The sequence below is a fragment of the Bacillus rossius genome (assembly GCF_032445375.1).
Source record: "Bacillus rossius redtenbacheri isolate Brsri chromosome 4 unlocalized genomic scaffold, Brsri_v3 Brsri_v3_scf4_2, whole genome shotgun sequence".
Classification (NCBI taxonomy): Eukaryota; Metazoa; Arthropoda; class Insecta; order Phasmatodea; family Bacillidae; genus Bacillus; species Bacillus rossius.
This window is the reverse complement of record NW_026962011.1, coordinates 39,700,163-39,717,042: the sequence shown is the minus strand read 5'-3', so window position 1 is coordinate 39,717,042 and position 16,880 is coordinate 39,700,163. Positions and strand designations below refer to the sequence as shown.

Below are 16,880 nucleotides of genomic sequence, written 5' to 3'. Positions count from 1 at the left end.
AGGGGGAGGTCTCCTTGCTAATGGCCGAGTGTAACAAATCATTCAATATCATCATCCACACTGAGATAAATCCCAATGTTCGAGATGTAAATTCCAAATTCATTGATTCTATATGAAAGTATATAATTTTTCAGTTGTAATATAAAATAATAGGTACCTACCTACTATATATATTTTTGCCAACATTATTGTATTTGTACCTATCCTTTGTTATTATTAAACTTTTTAAAACTATCTAGTATAGGAAGAAGTTTATATGAATTTGTTTTGTTTTTGTTTATGCTGTGATCATTGGTTAATGTTATCATCTATGGTAATTGGTTAATTTAGCAAATAGTGTTGTATTTGAATTAAATATGTATTTAGTTGTTAAATAAGTGGAATATATTGTATCTGAATCTATGTTCAGAATATTTTATTTTATTTTCGTTCGTTGCTCTTATTAATTGGTATATGTTTTCGAGACAATAATGTTTTGCAGTGCTACACAGAAGGTTACAATTCCACCAAGATTTGTGTCCTATTTAGAAAAACATAGGATTTATGAGCTATTCAGGGTAAGAACAGATCCAAAGAATAAAATTTCCGTGGGGCCTTGTTCATGTTACTTTCAAGTTACCCACTAATACTGACGTCGTCCGACCGAAGGCCACCCTAAAGCCCGACCTGCAACCGCCAGTAGCAACCCCGCTAACGGAACGCGCCCCTAGCCATGGCCCACCCGAGTCAGGCGAGCCACCAACAACTAAGGTAGAACCCGGCCTCCCCCAAATAAACAGACCGTCACTTCAATCAACCACGTATAAAAACAAACACTAATTATTAAACTATATTACGTAGTAATTTAAAGTCGATTGACAGAAGTGCGACGTAGGAGTGCCCGGGCACTCACGTGTGCAACTACATAAATACGCGTGTGAGTGTTCCCCTGGCGGCCTTCTGCCTGAATCAATCAATCAGACCTTATGACATAATTATTCAAACCTTGTGTTGCGTCATTAACCACACCAGAACAATCTGACAAGAAACGAACAGTCGCTGGTGTGACGTAAAAAATTCAAACACAATAATTCTTAAATATAATAACTTTCAATTCATAGAAGGGACAAATGACCTTAATTCAGCCTTTATAATTTATATAAGAATTTAACATCATTAAATTCTCTTATTAACTTATCAGATCAGAAATTAACGTAATGAGGTCAACCCTGGCGCGAGGGCCACCGAGCCTCGGCCGGACGCCATGACATGACGCCAGTACAGCGCGACTCGTGGACCGGGGCGGACGCACGTCCCACGGAGAGACATCATCCTTTGTCCACACCGAGTTCACTTCTGGTAACTATAGTCATTCTTCAAAACCTTTTTAATAATCTCTCCGTGTGTACCCGGTCCAGCTTTTTCGGTCCAGGACCTAATCCGGCCGCATAAATATCACACCCCCCCCCCCTGCACCACACTTGGTCCGCGGGGTAGGTGCACTATCCGGTACGGGCCGACTCCCGAGGACAGAACTTTTGTTAATCTCAGTCGCTCCGGCGCTGACACTCCCCGTAAGGGAACTCTTGAGCGAATTTAGCTGCGGTCCGCGCTCCACTGCCGTGGACGCGAGCACCGCCTCAATACGCAGATTTACGGGATTGGCCGCCTCCAATCACCCTCACCCCTCGTTGAGCAGTCAGGCTCAGAAACGCCTAGGGACACGATAATACGGAACAACTACTGACGTTGTAACATTCTTTTATAAACTTGTGCAACGCAACCTCGTGTAACATTTCTTTTGTAAACTTGTGCAACGCACCCTCGTGTAACATTATTTTGTAAACTTGTGCAACGCAACCTCGTGTAACATTTCTTTTGTAAACTTGTGCGACGCACCTCTCCACGTAACATTCGTGAACTTATATAACGCAACCTCGTGTAACATTCCTTTTGTAAACTTGTGCTACGGTAATTCAGTAACTCTCAGACTCAGTTGAGTGTAATTGTGTAATTTGTATCTTGTAACGTCACCTATTGTGCGACGTGGCGTGTAACCGACAACGTTACACCAGAGCCACTGTCGACTGAATAAATGACACACGTCATTTATTAACTCACTCCAGCGTACGCTTCTTTAAACCTGCTATCCCCAACCACCGCCGAGTAGGGAATCTCTCAGACCCACGTAACACCGCCGACAGTCCTAGTGGGCCACGCAGGGCAATCGACCCCACGACCCAACTACCGACTAGCACCAGAACTAGTCTGGCGCCCACCCGGACTCATTACATTCGCAACAGCCACTCCCGCTAGGAACCGCACCGGGACTCGAGCCCGAGACCCCGGACGACGGCAATACAAATAATACAATAGGTATGGTCACTCAATCAAATTTTTGTTCATATAGGTAAGACACCAATGCTATAAGATTTCATGGCTCGTGGTTATACCAAGTACATTCCACTGTATGTGCCCTTGTTTTGACCACTGATGTCTGGGTATTTGAAGTATTAGTTTCATTCAAAGATTATGAAGAGTAATTACACTGTGTCATAAATCTAAGGAGGTAGTTTTTTTTCTGCAGTTCTCTTATTTTGTCGTGGGTAGCGTTCACTCTATCAGAGCTCCAAAACCATGACTTCAGACTAATGTTTCAAGGACTGGCGAGAAACAACTTGTAGTATATGGTGGCTACTCTGATAAAGTAAAAAAAAAAAAATCCTAATCTCTTTATGTCAACCCTGCTCCATAAAAGAAACAAAATGTGCATTTTTTTTATCATGTTTTTTTCACACAGTATTTAATGCACTGTTTAATCAAGACTACGAAATTCGCTTTAAATAAGCTCACTAAACAAAAATTAATCTCCCTAGTGCGTATGCACAGATGGATTGTTAAGCCTGCGTAGATGGGCGCTGTGAACGAGTCCCATGCTCAACCACATGCGCACTGCCTCTACGTGAGCATCAGGCAGTAACGATTAGTGAGACATTGATGTTTCAAGCGGAAAGTGTACATCAACATAGGTAGATGTAAGGATGTGATGGAGTGGCAAAAAGAGGCAATAGTGTTTGGCCGTGCCCATGGCCATATGGTGCGTGAAGTTGCTGGATTTTGTTGGTGTTTCGCAGCGGACTGTTCAAAATGTTTACAAGCAGTTGTGTACTACACATGGCCACGAAATACGATGTCAGAACTGTGGTCGGAAAAATATCCTAAGAGGGACCAGAGACACGTTTAACGGCTTGTGAATCAAATTCGCTTCCAAACCCGACAGGAATTGCTGCAGTCAGTCAATGAAGGTCCATCCCAGCTTGTTAGCGAGAGATCATTGCTATGGGAACTGCATGTAATATACATTTGGAGTCTGTCACTTTGCAAGTGGCTTTTGCTCACACAGGAACATAAAGCTGCATTCATTCAATGGGCTGGAAATAATTGAACCTGTACAGTAACTGACTGGCGCAATGTAGTGTGGTCTGACGAATCACGTTTTTGCCTGTAATCCAATATAATATAATGCAAAATACTAATGGCTATCTCAGTGGGTATTTTGTCTTTTTGTTGCAAACATTTCAATTTGCATTTTTAAATATTATACCTACAACTGACCACATTTTAGCTGAATGAAATCCAACAAAAGCATGTTAGTGTTTTCAGGAACTTGCAACAGACCTAGTGGTGCAGAGACCCGAAGACCACGTGAAATTCCTCAAAAAAGCACTGGTTCGGTTGCAGCATTACAGGGACAGGCCCAGACTGCTTATACTGGCCCCTCCTCATATAGGTTTGTACAAACATAACTTCTCCAGCTTCATATTGATGTGTTATGTGAAATATTGCAATTCTACGTTGGTTTTTAGTCATGCCATTAAAGAGAATAGCTAAACACTCATGTTTTACGAGCAAAAACTGGTATTGATGAGTTGTAATGAGTCTTTGGCGCGCTTCTAGACATGGAGAACATTGCTGAGTGTGTGTACGAAGTCACCGGAGCACTCCCTGTGACTAGAGCTGATATCATCGCGTTGAGTACAGAGGTAACTTTATCATTTTTAGAAAGTTATAAACATTTTATGTATCTACTATCCTACTTTATTCACTTTTGAAGAGATACAGAGATTGAATACGAATCATTAATACAAAGTTAATTAAAGTTAACTGTAGATTCGTAAATGATACATGTTTTGTTTCATTTGTGGATTTGAATAAATGGGTTAGAGCTTGGCGTTTTTTGACATACGGGCTATTAGAGGAAAATTAAATATGAAACGATGAACTGTGGCAGCGATGGAATGTGTTTTAGGAAAAACAGGAGTGCCCTGAAAAACCTCAACCAGCTCATAGTTATCAAAAATTCTGTTTCTTCCTTTTACGAATTATAGTTAATACACACGGTATTAATGCAAATTATTGTAAACATAAATACTGAAATGCTGCCCAAACCCAACATAAGACAAGACATACCTAGTCGAAACAAACCTGCAACGAGTGCGAGATATTAGGCTTACGTAAAATTAAATTTTAAAGCACAATCTACACCTTATCTTCCAATCCAGTAAGTAGTTACAACATTATAAAGCATACCAACATAGATATACATTTTGCATAATGCAATATCCTTGGTTTCATTCATAAAAATGATCCATATCATTAAGTGAAAAATTAAAAATCTCACAAAATTTTCAATATTTTATTATAGTATTAGATAAGAACATTGTAATGTAGATTTACATTATATAATTATTATGTACATTTAAACAAATTTGTTATGTTGTGAGGATCGCGTAGATCGAAGAGGAGGAAGAAGAAGTGATGCAGAACAATGAGGGAGAACAGATGAAGATAGATGAGGAAGAACAGATGTTGAAAGAACTAATGTTGCAGAATGAGCAAGAAAAGATATTGCAGGAAAAAGAACGTAGGTTGCAGAACAGATTTTGCAGATTTTTATTAGGACGTAGTTTGCAGAACAGTGAAGAACAGCTGTTTGAAAACAAAGATGAAGAAGAGGTATTGCAGAACAAAGAGGGAGAAGAGGCATTGCAGAACAATGAGCAAGAACAGAATTCGCAGAACAATGAACAAGAGCAGATGATACATCAAACTGACGAAGAACAGATGTTGCAGAACAAAGAGGAAGAACCAATGAAAGCAGAAATTTTTGCACGTAGAGCATATGAAGTTTTGAATTCAAATCCTTTCTTAGAAAAAGGGTGGATACTTGTTGGTAAGTTAAGATCATAGTTCCCTAAATTTCAGTTGCATTTAAAAATAATTCGTTAAGATCAGGACGAAAAACTCTTTAAGACAGTAATCCACTTAGTACTGGTTGGATTGCTGAAACTATAGTCAAATTGTTTTAAAGAGACCTGTGACATACAAAAAGATAATTTTAAATGATAAGCATAATTTGCTATCCAATCAGAGCTAATTGTACATATGATATTCCGCCTCACACCCGAGTCAGATGAGGGTGGTTGCAGAATAAAACATTTTCTTAGTAATATCTTGATTAGTTCATCCTCCTTCCATGAAATGACAAATTCAGTTGGAGAATGAATGAATTAATGAATGATGAGTGAATTGATGACGATTGAATGATTAATGAACTATGTATGAATTAATTCAATATGTATCACCATCTCATTAATATCCAGGTCATTTATGATGGATAAGGGTTTTAATGGTAATATTTGTTACAAAACTTCTTGAAACCAAAATTTTGTATTAGTGGCTGTTCCATGTCTAACAGTTTGACTGCCTTATATTAAATTGATCAGACCCAATTTTTTTTTTTTTTCGATTTGTGTCGGACACTTATGCACTTTTAAAATATATTTTAGATTTTCCCGACACATATGAAGAAGCTATTATGCTGCAACGTGCTGGAGTACACCCTACACAAGTTATGCAGCTCATTCCATCAGTTTTGAACAGTAAGTTGTAGCATTTAATGCATGTTATATGTATCGAAATGATAACCGGTATTGCACTTATATGCTAACAAATACAAGAAGGAAGTGCTGAATATAAGTTATTAATGTTTATGTGTCCTACAGAAACAGGAAACTTGACCTCGGAAGCAGCGATGAGGCAGTCCAGATCGAAGATTTATAATGGGATAAAGAATTATCGGCGCCACATCCTACCTCTTCGAGAAGCCTATAAGCATGTGATTAAGGTATGAGTGGGTAACATTAAAAAAAAAAAAAAAGGAGGTGGAATTAACCCTACCTATTTTAGATTTTGTTTTGTTTAATTTCAATTGTGTTATTTATCTTATTTTTTGGCACTATATAATGACATTAAATATATTTTCACAAGATCAAATATCTTATTAAAATATGTCTTTTATTTATATTATCCATTCTGTAATCACCGGGAGTAAATTACTGATTTATTTGCTATGGGTGGGCGATGACAATTACGCGACTACTAGGCTACTATTGAAACATAACCACAGTCCAAGAATTCTTACTTCAACGAGTATACGCAGCATAGTTATGTGCTAAGCACGGTCAGGGGAGGTCTGGACACTCCCCAACCAGGCCAGCATGCAAAAGTGGCACACCTAATGTCTCCGTAGTTCCGCTCCGCTCCACCAGCTGACCTGTAGCGCTAGTTGTTCTGCGGTGGTATTTTAAGCTTTGTTGTTATAAACAACTCAACATAATAATCATTTAAATTTTCATTTAAATATTAAAAATGCTTTAATCCCCAGCTATCGATACAGTATTAAATTGGATGTGTTTATGTTTTATAATTTTGGGAATTATTTCATAAATTAGGTAAATTAGGTTACGAAGTTTCCACATTGGCATTGGCGGGAAGCCGGGAACTTCATTGTGAGCAAGGAGCATTTGATTGTTAGTAAAGAGAATAAGCGTATATTATTTTAATTGTGAAAATGCCTAACCATTGTGTTGCACCTGGGTGCAAAACAAATTATCAGGCAAAGTTGGACGAGAAAATTGCAATATTCCGAGTTCCCAATGATGACAATGTTAGGCAATTGTGGCAAAAAGCAATTCCACGAGACAAGTTTGTACTTAAAAGATCCCATTATGTATGCGAAAAACATTTTGTGGAAGACGACATTCTCACAAAAAAAGGAACACAAAGATCATTTCGGAATCGTAATTGGAATAGTAAGTTAAATTTTATTATTTGTATGAATGTAGTCTAAGATTACTTATTTTTGTATAGGCCCGACTTTTTTAAAAATGGAATGTATGATTTCGAATTTTATTAATGACCAGCACAACCCTGATGATACCTGTTTGTAAGTAGTTTGACATAATACACCATTTTTTTTATTAAAATGCAAAATTTGCAAAACGAGTGTGGTCTCTTCCTTAAAAAAAATAATAAAAATCCCAAAATACTTTTATTCAGTGCTCTAAACTTTCCTTTGTTATTTCAAAAGGCGCAGAAACGGAATTCCAACTCGTTTAGGAGTAATCGCCGTTTGTAATTTACATTACAATACCTGTGCATTCATGCGGTCTTCACAATTATTTTTGCTTGCTGTGTATGTGCGTGTTGTTTATTTTCGACAACTTATAAAAACGTATATATTTTTTATTTGGATATTGTAATGCAATGTAAATAAAAAATTTAAAAAAAATACTTCCCTACTATGTGAAGCGTCAACCCTTGACATGAGACACAAAACATTGACGATGGCACTTATTTGTGTAGCAAATAATGTATTGTAAATGCAGGTTTGGTATTGTTATTCAAATACGTAAATCAGCCAAGTTATGTAATTTGATTCAGCCTTTAATTTTAAATGTTAAAATATAGTGTAATTATATTAAAATTCATTGCAGTGCATCAAATATGTACTCATGTAACGCTCTACGTTTGTAATTATGGAGTAGAGGGCCACCATGGAAATAACAAAAGTAAAAACTTATTTTTACTTCCTTACATGATTCTTGATCATTCTGCAAAACGGCATTGCGATATTTCCAGTAATTTGCATAAAATTGCCTTTTTAAACGAGTGTATTTTTTTTTTTAGTTTTATAGATATTATTAACATATTAGGTTGCGGAAACGTGGCCCTATGGCCGATTATCACGTTACTGTGCGTCCTCCGGCGATGATTTTAAACTATCGTTGTATCGTACTTATATTATTTACCTCTTGTTTGTTTTTCACGAGAATTGACAAATTCATCATAACGCCTAGTGATATATTTCCACCGCAAGACACCTAGCGCTAGAGTTGAATAGCGGACGTCGAACGAACTAAGGAGACAGTAAGTTGTCACTTTTATATGGCGAGTGTCCAGACCTCTCCTTCTTAGGCCGTGGTGCTAAGACAAGCCTTTAAATGATCGTAGTTGTAAAGGGGGTAATTTGCTGGAAGTTTGAAATGAACTCGCCAGGAAGAACCATAAATATGTCATTTTTGAGTATTGTAAAACAAACGTGATATCAACACATCAGCAAGGAATCAGCTTTAAACTTCGATATAACCAAACATTGTGTTACTATCCAGAGGGGCAAGGGAGGTGAGAAGTCATTCTCATTTTGAATTTAAGTTTTAAAATGTCAAAGACTGCAAACAACAACTCTCTTACCGCCAGGAAGTGGACGTGAGCGGCATGGACATGAGACAAGTGTGCGAGCACGTGGCGCTGCAGGTTCGCCTGTCGGCCGCCGCGAGCGCTCCGTTCGTGCCACGGCTTGCCCTGCTCGGCTTCCGCGGCTCGGGCAGGAGGAGTCTGGCCAGGATGCTCGCTCAGCGGTTCGGCGTCGTGCACGGTGAGCACTCCGACCACAGACTTCTTACACACGTCGGTTCTTATCTCGTGCTTACAATTGACAACACAACTGTCCAAACCACCAGCTGTAAGCAATGACTTGTGCATATTCTAAAATGCATGCCACGTACTTCATATTAATTAGGTACTAGATGTAAAGTTGTAAGATCAGTACATATTTTAATGAACTACATAGTAATAATTAACCACTCACTGCACTGAAACTTGAACACACAAATTGATATGAGATTTTATATCCTCAACAATGAATCATCTGTACCTACCATGAATTATCTTTATTTAAGGTCAGGGGCGCAACAACAGGAGGGGGGGGGGGAGGGGGGCAAGGTAGGGCCGCAACTAGAGTCTCTGGCGCCCGGGGCATGAATGGATTCATGCGCCCCCCCCCCCCCTTCTTTTTTTGCACATACCACACCAATAAAGCGGGGGTCCGGGGGCCTCCCACGGAAAAATGGTGCTATTTAAGCATTTTCCATACCTACATGTAACAGTTTCTGTGCTACTGAAACTTCCATGCATGAACCCACTATGTCCATAAAGTAGTCCGTATAATCACTAGACTTGTTCATTAAATTGTCGTCATAAATGTTTTTTAAAGATTCAAATTCAACTTGCGAGACCTTTTTGCAGCAAAGATTTTGATGATATCATCATAGCAAATAGAGGATGCTCTCTTGTGTTCTATGGAAATAATGCTGAAATTCGACAGCCTGTCTTGCCTCATACTATTTCTTAAATATTTTTTTTAAATTTTCAATTTGCTGAAACTTCTTTCGCCTGAAGAAACTGTTACAGGAAGAGTAAGAAATATCTTAAGGGCTGTGGTCAGGTTTGGATATCCTTCTTTAATTCTGTGTTCGTGAATGAGCTTCAAGAGGGTCGCTGCAGATGCTGTTTTCATAGTGTCATCAACTGCCAAGGCGTGATGTTTAAAACTTTCCATTTCTTGAACTATTTCTTCTCCATTGATGTCATCTTTGTAGGTTTCAGACAACCATTTGGCTGCAGTCTTTAAATCTTTAACTTCCATTTTGTAGATGTTATTCCCATTTAAAAAGCTAAACTTGTCATTAATTGCTTGAAGAGCCTGAAACCTGGTTTTTAAGGCATTCACTATTCCATCACCACTGCTTCCTCACAGCCAGTGGTACCAACCTCTCTGACAACATTGTACTGTATTCGTATAGAGGAAAACTTAAAACTTTCTAACTTCTCCCTTTACAATTTTTTATGTTAATGATGAACTTAACATTTTTCTCAGAGTATTTTAAAATAAATATGTTGAGACGGTATATTATAAATCAGATTAGACATTCCTGGCATGCAAGTTAAAAAACATTTTACCAGTTACCAGTTGTAGTAGGAATTACAATGCAAGCGATTTCGGCGCCCCCACAGTTTTGCGCCCGGGGCGTATGCCCCGCTTGCTCCCCCCTAGTTGCGGCCCTGGCGGCAAGGGTATTTAACCCCCCCCCCCCTCTTCTGAAACCTTGAAGTGGGGGCAAACGGGGGCAAAGAAAATGCTGTGTAATCAATTTTTAGATAATAAAACTTCTTAAATAGCACCATTTTCCACCTTGAAATACAAATTTTCCCGGCCCCCACCCCCCGCTTCAATAGGGGGGATCGATGATTCTTTATAAAAAGGTATATTGCCCCCCCTTTGGAAATTTAGTTATGCGCCCCTGTTTAAGGTCACAAGGTTTTGATGTGTGTCATGAATGTGAGGTCTGTCCTTCATTAGTTTAGGGTTCCAACATTTAAATAGCGAAAAATATTTCATGGTGTAACATGTGACACATTGTTGACGTAATAAGACTTCATATAACTTTCGTATGCCCAGGTTTTCATGCAGAAAGTCCGATAGTTCATGACTAATATATTAACATTTTCGTTGTGTCAAGTAAACAGTTTACTTTTAATAACGCTAGCAAAAGCACAGATTTGTTGAAATACCAAATGTTAACGAACACCCGTTTACATCAGATGATTTTCACAGTTTTATTATCAAATCGTATGCATTGTTGGGAACATGCGTGAAGATAAATCATATCACTCAACCTAATCGATAGGCTGTGGTATGTCTCTATCAATTCACTTCTCAAGTTATCCATGTAGACTTAGCGAAGTAGCGCAGTGATGAAACGCTTAACTCGCATAAAAAAGGATTCTGGTTTGAATATCGTTAAATTTACATGTAATTCAAATTACATAATTTTTTTTAGTATGAATTTGCCAGGATCGCATTGTTACTAATGAAAATCCAGATTATTGCATCCCCCATTCTACTGTAATAAATCTTAACTTCATCAATTGAGTTGGGTATTCGTGAATTTTATTTTTCAGTTGACAGTGAAGTAGGAGCAAATATTAGGTAATTGTATTTATTACTAATGATTTAATATATCCTTATTTTTCTGCCAGCCTTAGGGAAGGGACTGTAGTTATTATCGTAACGCCAGGTGGTCGTTTTCAGCTCTGCTTGTTTGTCTGTACCTTGATTGTTTGGCATGATAAATAAGAAAACATTTTAGACCAAATTGAGTATATTTCCGTGTTAAAGAATAAAATGAACTCTTTTAAATGTTGCAGTGGATTTAGATGAAGTAATGCGTCAATTGTTTCAAGCCAAGCCGGAGTTGAAGGACCAGATCAAAGCTGGGAAGAAAACCAACAACAATGTCATCAATGCCATTATTGAGGTAAAGTAAAAGCATATTTATAATCACTGATATGATGTGAAAAATTGTATTGAAAAAACAAACATTATGAAAAATGCTAATTTCCTGATATTAGTAGCTTTGTAGTATGTAAGAGACGCTTAAAAACTAAGAAAATTAAATTTTAAGTTATTACTTATGTTATTATTATTACTTATAGCTCTATAATTAAGTTATAATGCCAACATACCAAAATTAAGATAAATATTGAAAATGTTAATGTGGTGAAATTATATTTTATATAGAAACACTGTGTTGCGGAATGAAAATCCTTTATATGGTTTCAATCAAACACTGGTGTAGCTTTACATAACGTTCTTTTATTTCTGATAGTCACTAATTTTATTATAAATTCATACATTTTATTATACTTGGCAGCATTTTGGTGTGAATCAATTGAGCACTCTCTAAAAGTTTAAATGCTACCAATCTCTCAGATACAGTTTGGAGTTGAAGATAATCATGCCATGACGACTATGTTTTTTGACAGGAGAAACTGCTATCATGGGAGTGCCTGTCACGTGGTTGGGTGTTGACTGGATTCCCAAGAACCCTAGAAGAGTTCAAGATGTTAGATCTAACAGATACTCCTCCGAATAGGTAACTAACATACGGAGTGCAAATCTTTAGATAAAATCACGCCATTTGAAAACTGCTCAATATGTCTTGAGTGGTGTCTGTTTATGAAAAACATTTAATAATGCACTTGGGGGGGGGGGGGGGAGCTGGGGGAATGGGTGGTTCTGTTTCTGAATTGAGTTGTTAATTTGTATTTTTAAGAAAATGAAAAGAGCTAAAACACGTATTTTTAGAATAATTTTCAAACTTTAAAAGCCCAGTCAAGAATTTTTGATAACGCCCAAGGGCCTTGCATTACAATTTAATCTTCATTTCTCCGACATCTGGTGTTATAGTTTCCTTTCAAATTTCATAGTTATCCTATACACAACGAGAAGACTGCGCGCTAGTGCAGAGCTTTGCACTTAGAGGCGATACCGCGCTAGAAGCACCAGCGAGCGTCGCACTTATCACTCCCCCCCCCCCTCCCTCTCCCCCTCCCATACTAACACAGATACACCCCCGAATAAGCGGGCCCCCTTAATGACTATATTAATATGAGGCAGCATTCTCAATCATGATTACCTATCACCCTCTAGTTTATCGTTGTGATTATAAAACAACGAAATCGACTTGTTAGATGAATAATACAAATATCTCAATTTAATTTTAATAATTGGATAATGAGAGGTTAAAATAAGAACTGTTGGTTATAGAATGACCAGTTTGGAACGATTTACTAAATAATGATGATTTATCCTTAAGAATATTAAATTTTACTATATGGACGGCTCTAATAATGAATACATAAAAAAAACTAATAAATTCTTTCCCCAAAATCAGATGTTAATATAAAATATGTCTCAATGATGTTATTATTAGTAAACAACAGTCATCGCCTCTACGCACTGTTTCAGCCGGTAAAATTAGTATACTTAACCTACTAATTCAAACTCCTCTTGAGTCAATATATTTTAACACAAATCTTCGCTCTTAGTCAGATATTCAGTCAGAGTTAACAATTGACATTTTCTTCTCTGCTTTCTTAATGTTCTCACGTTAAGTGATTCGTGCTACCACTCTACGCATTTTAATCGTTACTCTCCCGATGTTTTATAACACGCGTTTTCTTTCCCGGCTGCATTTATCTCGGTTATTCTTAATCCACGTCAGATAGTTTCAAAAAAAAAAATCGATACTGAGTGAAACGACTCTGGACCAGGGTCGCTCTGCTGGACATCTCGCCCGAGGAGGCTCTGAAGTACACGTCCGGCATCCGGTACAACGTGTACACGGGGTCGCGGCACAACCTGCTCTACGACACACCCGAGGTGTACTTGGAGGAAGAGCTCGACATCCACCCCGATGACATGCCCCGCGTGGTGAAGGAGGAGGTGAGTGCCCGACTGCGCCGTGATCCCTCAGAAGGTGTTTCACGGTCCCATCTTTGAATATATATACTGTATAGAAGTCGCGAGTGGATAGGATTTACTCTACGTTTTTTCAGGAGCGTATGATGAGCAGCTTGGGAACTTCACCGCTGCAGTGCGCTGCCGTAACGCCCTGTATCGTCTTAGTTGTTATTTGCACGTTAGAGCGCAGCACTGTCGCCCGCTGTCATTCCCCGCACCCCCCACCCATCATTCACTGCAGCTCAAGGTCGTTCAGCGGGGAGGGGGAAGGGGTGTTTGAAGAGTTCGACACTTGTCCGCTAGGGACCACCACAAGTCGATGCCCTAGAGATGGTGGCGAATGCGGCGGTGAATTAACCAACTACCTCAAACCGTATTATAAATTTTAACCTGGGCTGGCGACTTCTATAAAGTATATATATTCAAAGGTCCCATGCAAGCCATCATGTGCCACGAGATGAAGTCCAGTCATGGCCCCCACATTCGATTACGGGCCCTGGACCCAGGATCGTAGACGGGAAAAGGGGGGTGTAATGTTACAGTTACGTGCTACACTATAATTGCATGGTTATTTCTTACCCACACTCTTTTCAGAATGTTATTTAACCTGAAAACACATGGTATGAGTATGGTTTATATTTTATAAGTTCAAACTAAGCTTTATTTATAAAATTATTTTACTTTAAAATAACCACAGCGAGTTTTTATATTTATTTCACACACTGAGATAAAAATTAAGATAGTTACAGAAAAAATAAAATTAGGCTGGGCCCGTGCCCCCTCCATACTCGGGCCCTGCACCCAGGGGTCCACCCATGCCCCACCCTTGTGGGTACCATGAGTCCAGTTGCTATCTATGGACGCCTCGGCCTTGGGTGGTACTGATCATTGCTCTCTGCTACGAAACAAACCTTTCCATGACAGTCTCGCGGTATGTGTACAGCGTGCAGGCGAATGAAGCCGAGATCCGGCCACCATACTGAATAAGTGGAGAGGGGTAATGGGAATAACTAATAAAATAAGAGTCAGACAACTGCAAGATTGATAGCACGTTTTTGGTTTCCACATTTTTTGTTTTACAATTAATTGTAAACCTCCATTGTTTGATTAATTAATTCAAGAGATTTATTAAATATTTTGTTCCATCGTTGAAACGGATTGTTGAAGTGTGAAGTTTCACTTATAATGCACATGGCAACCACACACCAATTTTTTTTCATATTTAATTTAACGAATCAATGATTATTAGCAGGTGCGCAACAACAATGGGGGGGGGGGCAAGGGTATTTTGCCCCCCCCCCCTTCTGAAACCTTGAAGTGGGGGAAAACGGGGGAAAATAAAGTGCTGTGTAATCAATTTTTAGACTAAAACTGCTTAAATAGCACCATTTTCCACCTTGAAATACAAATTTTCCCGGGGGAGGACCCCCCCCCCCCCGGACCACTCGCTGCAATAAAAAGGTATATTGCCCCCCCCCCCCCGCCCCTTTTGGAAATTTAGTCGTTGCGCCCCTGACTGTAAGCACTTGTAGCGAGAGCGTGTAGCTGGTGTGGGTTCGCGCGGTGTTTCCAGATCGCGACCCTGCACGAGCAGCTGGACGCGCTGGTGGAGTACTGCGGCGCGTCCTTGACCGTCGTGGACGCCTTGCAGCCGGAGCGGAGGCTGTTCGAGACTCTGAGCGCCGTGCTGACGCGGCCGGCGCCCGTCGCCCCGCCGCGCAGGCCGCTCGGCTAGCGCCATCTTGCTCACACCCACCTTCCTTGTTTCTTTCACGATCCCGCACGTCACTTACACGCGCAAATTTTTCGTTCTTGTACCAAGCTTGTGAGGTTTATTTGCAATCTCCTACACAACAAATTAAGTCCAAAAATAAAACTACATATATATTTTGATGTTTTCATTTTAATTGATCCTCTATGTCTATAACATGACAGTATTAACATTGTTTAAAATTTCTTGCATTGTAATGGTTGTAATGCCAACATAAATGTAGAGCATTTTTTTTTAAATATCATTAACTTTCAGAATTGTACACATCTAAAGGAAAAAGAGAGAAACCGAGAGAAAAAGAAGAGAGAAAGAGAAAAAGAGAGAGAGAGAGAAAGAGATGCACTAGTTATTGATAGTTTTATTGTCTTGGACTCTTCGTGAGCGGAGTGGACGATACAGATGCACACCACTGCGTCACCCGGAACTGGAACACACAACCGCTCTCGCCGGTAGTACCTAAGATAAGCCATTCCCGCTCACTGCGCATTCACTGACTGCAGGCATGTAGCATGGAGGTCTGTGAACGGGTTGGAACGTTGCCCGGCCAGCGAAGCAGTACGCCGCGATAAAATAAACTCGTCATTGTGAATAAACTGAAACACCAAACTTTATAAAAATTTTGGATTCTATTCCTCAAAGTACTCTTCCATCACCGATCCCTTCTGAATATTTTTTTATCGCCTGCAGTACTCAGCAAAATATTCTATCACCAAACTTGGAATTATTTTGTGACTGTCATACCAATTTCCGAAGTTGCAGCGACGACGGGCAGCATGACGTCACGTGGCGAGTCGGAGCGTCGGGACAACATCGCATCGTGACGATCTTCCGGCGGGCGACTGCGCCTGCTCTCGGAATCAGGCCCTTACGTACTCGTCTTGAGCAGCAATCGAGACAGCCTAGAGCATTTCTACTACGAACTTCTGGTTGCTCACGACAATGGCGGTCTTCCGATGACGTCATTCCCGCTGTTGATGTGGGAGCCTTTGTTCATCACCGAGACTTTTTTTCTTCTTGGTTGTGTGACGGATTGTCTACACCACAGGCTTCCAGAGCTATGGCGGGTTGCCTACACCAAAGGCTTCGGCATCGCTAAAGCAGCTACTAGCGGCACAGAAAGGGATACATCCAGGCAGGTTAGACGGGGATTCACTTCACACCATAACATCAATGAAAACAAAATTCGTTGAATATTGTTTAGCAATAATTTAATTTGGCCATAATCAGCGATAACGTAAGAAATATGCACGCACAGCATCAAAATGCCATACAAAAATGTATTAGAATTCAAACATTAAAATAAAATAATTCTACATATTTGTTGAAAACTTAACCACTTCGCCCTACTTCGATAAATAATTGGCTTATTTTAACGAAATTTTAGCTAAGTCTAGTCATTTCAAAAATGTTTTCATTAAAAACGAATATTGCGAAATGTTAGTTGACAATAATTGGACATTTGTTTAGGCCATAACCCGCAGTTGACATTCATAGTGTAATTTACTGAGATGGCCACGTCTGTATGAGGGGTTCAGGGTAAGAACTGGATTATCTTGTTTTGGTTCAAAACTTATTGGAACAGCGAGTTACATGGATATTTATATTTTAAATTGTAATTACAAAATGTGCATGATACTCAAG

General features: G+C 39.3%; 1 protein-coding gene across 1 annotated transcript; it reads left to right on the top strand.

The window, feature by feature from the left end:
• The first annotated feature begins 275 nt into the window (after positions 1 to 275).
• On the top strand, positions 276 to 15,361 carry LOC134541986 (adenylate kinase 8-like). Its single transcript, XM_063385762.1, has 11 exons — positions 276 to 313; positions 3,643 to 3,769; positions 3,937 to 4,022; positions 4,774 to 5,212; positions 5,829 to 5,921; positions 6,045 to 6,166; positions 8,581 to 8,758; positions 11,371 to 11,480; positions 11,989 to 12,098; positions 13,279 to 13,450; positions 15,042 to 15,361. The coding sequence occupies exons 1-11, from the start codon at positions 299 to 301 to the stop codon at positions 15,201 to 15,203; spliced, it is 1,614 nt and encodes a 537-aa protein (XP_063241832.1). The 5' UTR covers positions 276 to 298; the 3' UTR covers positions 15,204 to 15,361.
• Positions 15,362 to 16,880: the final 1,519 nt, after the last annotated feature.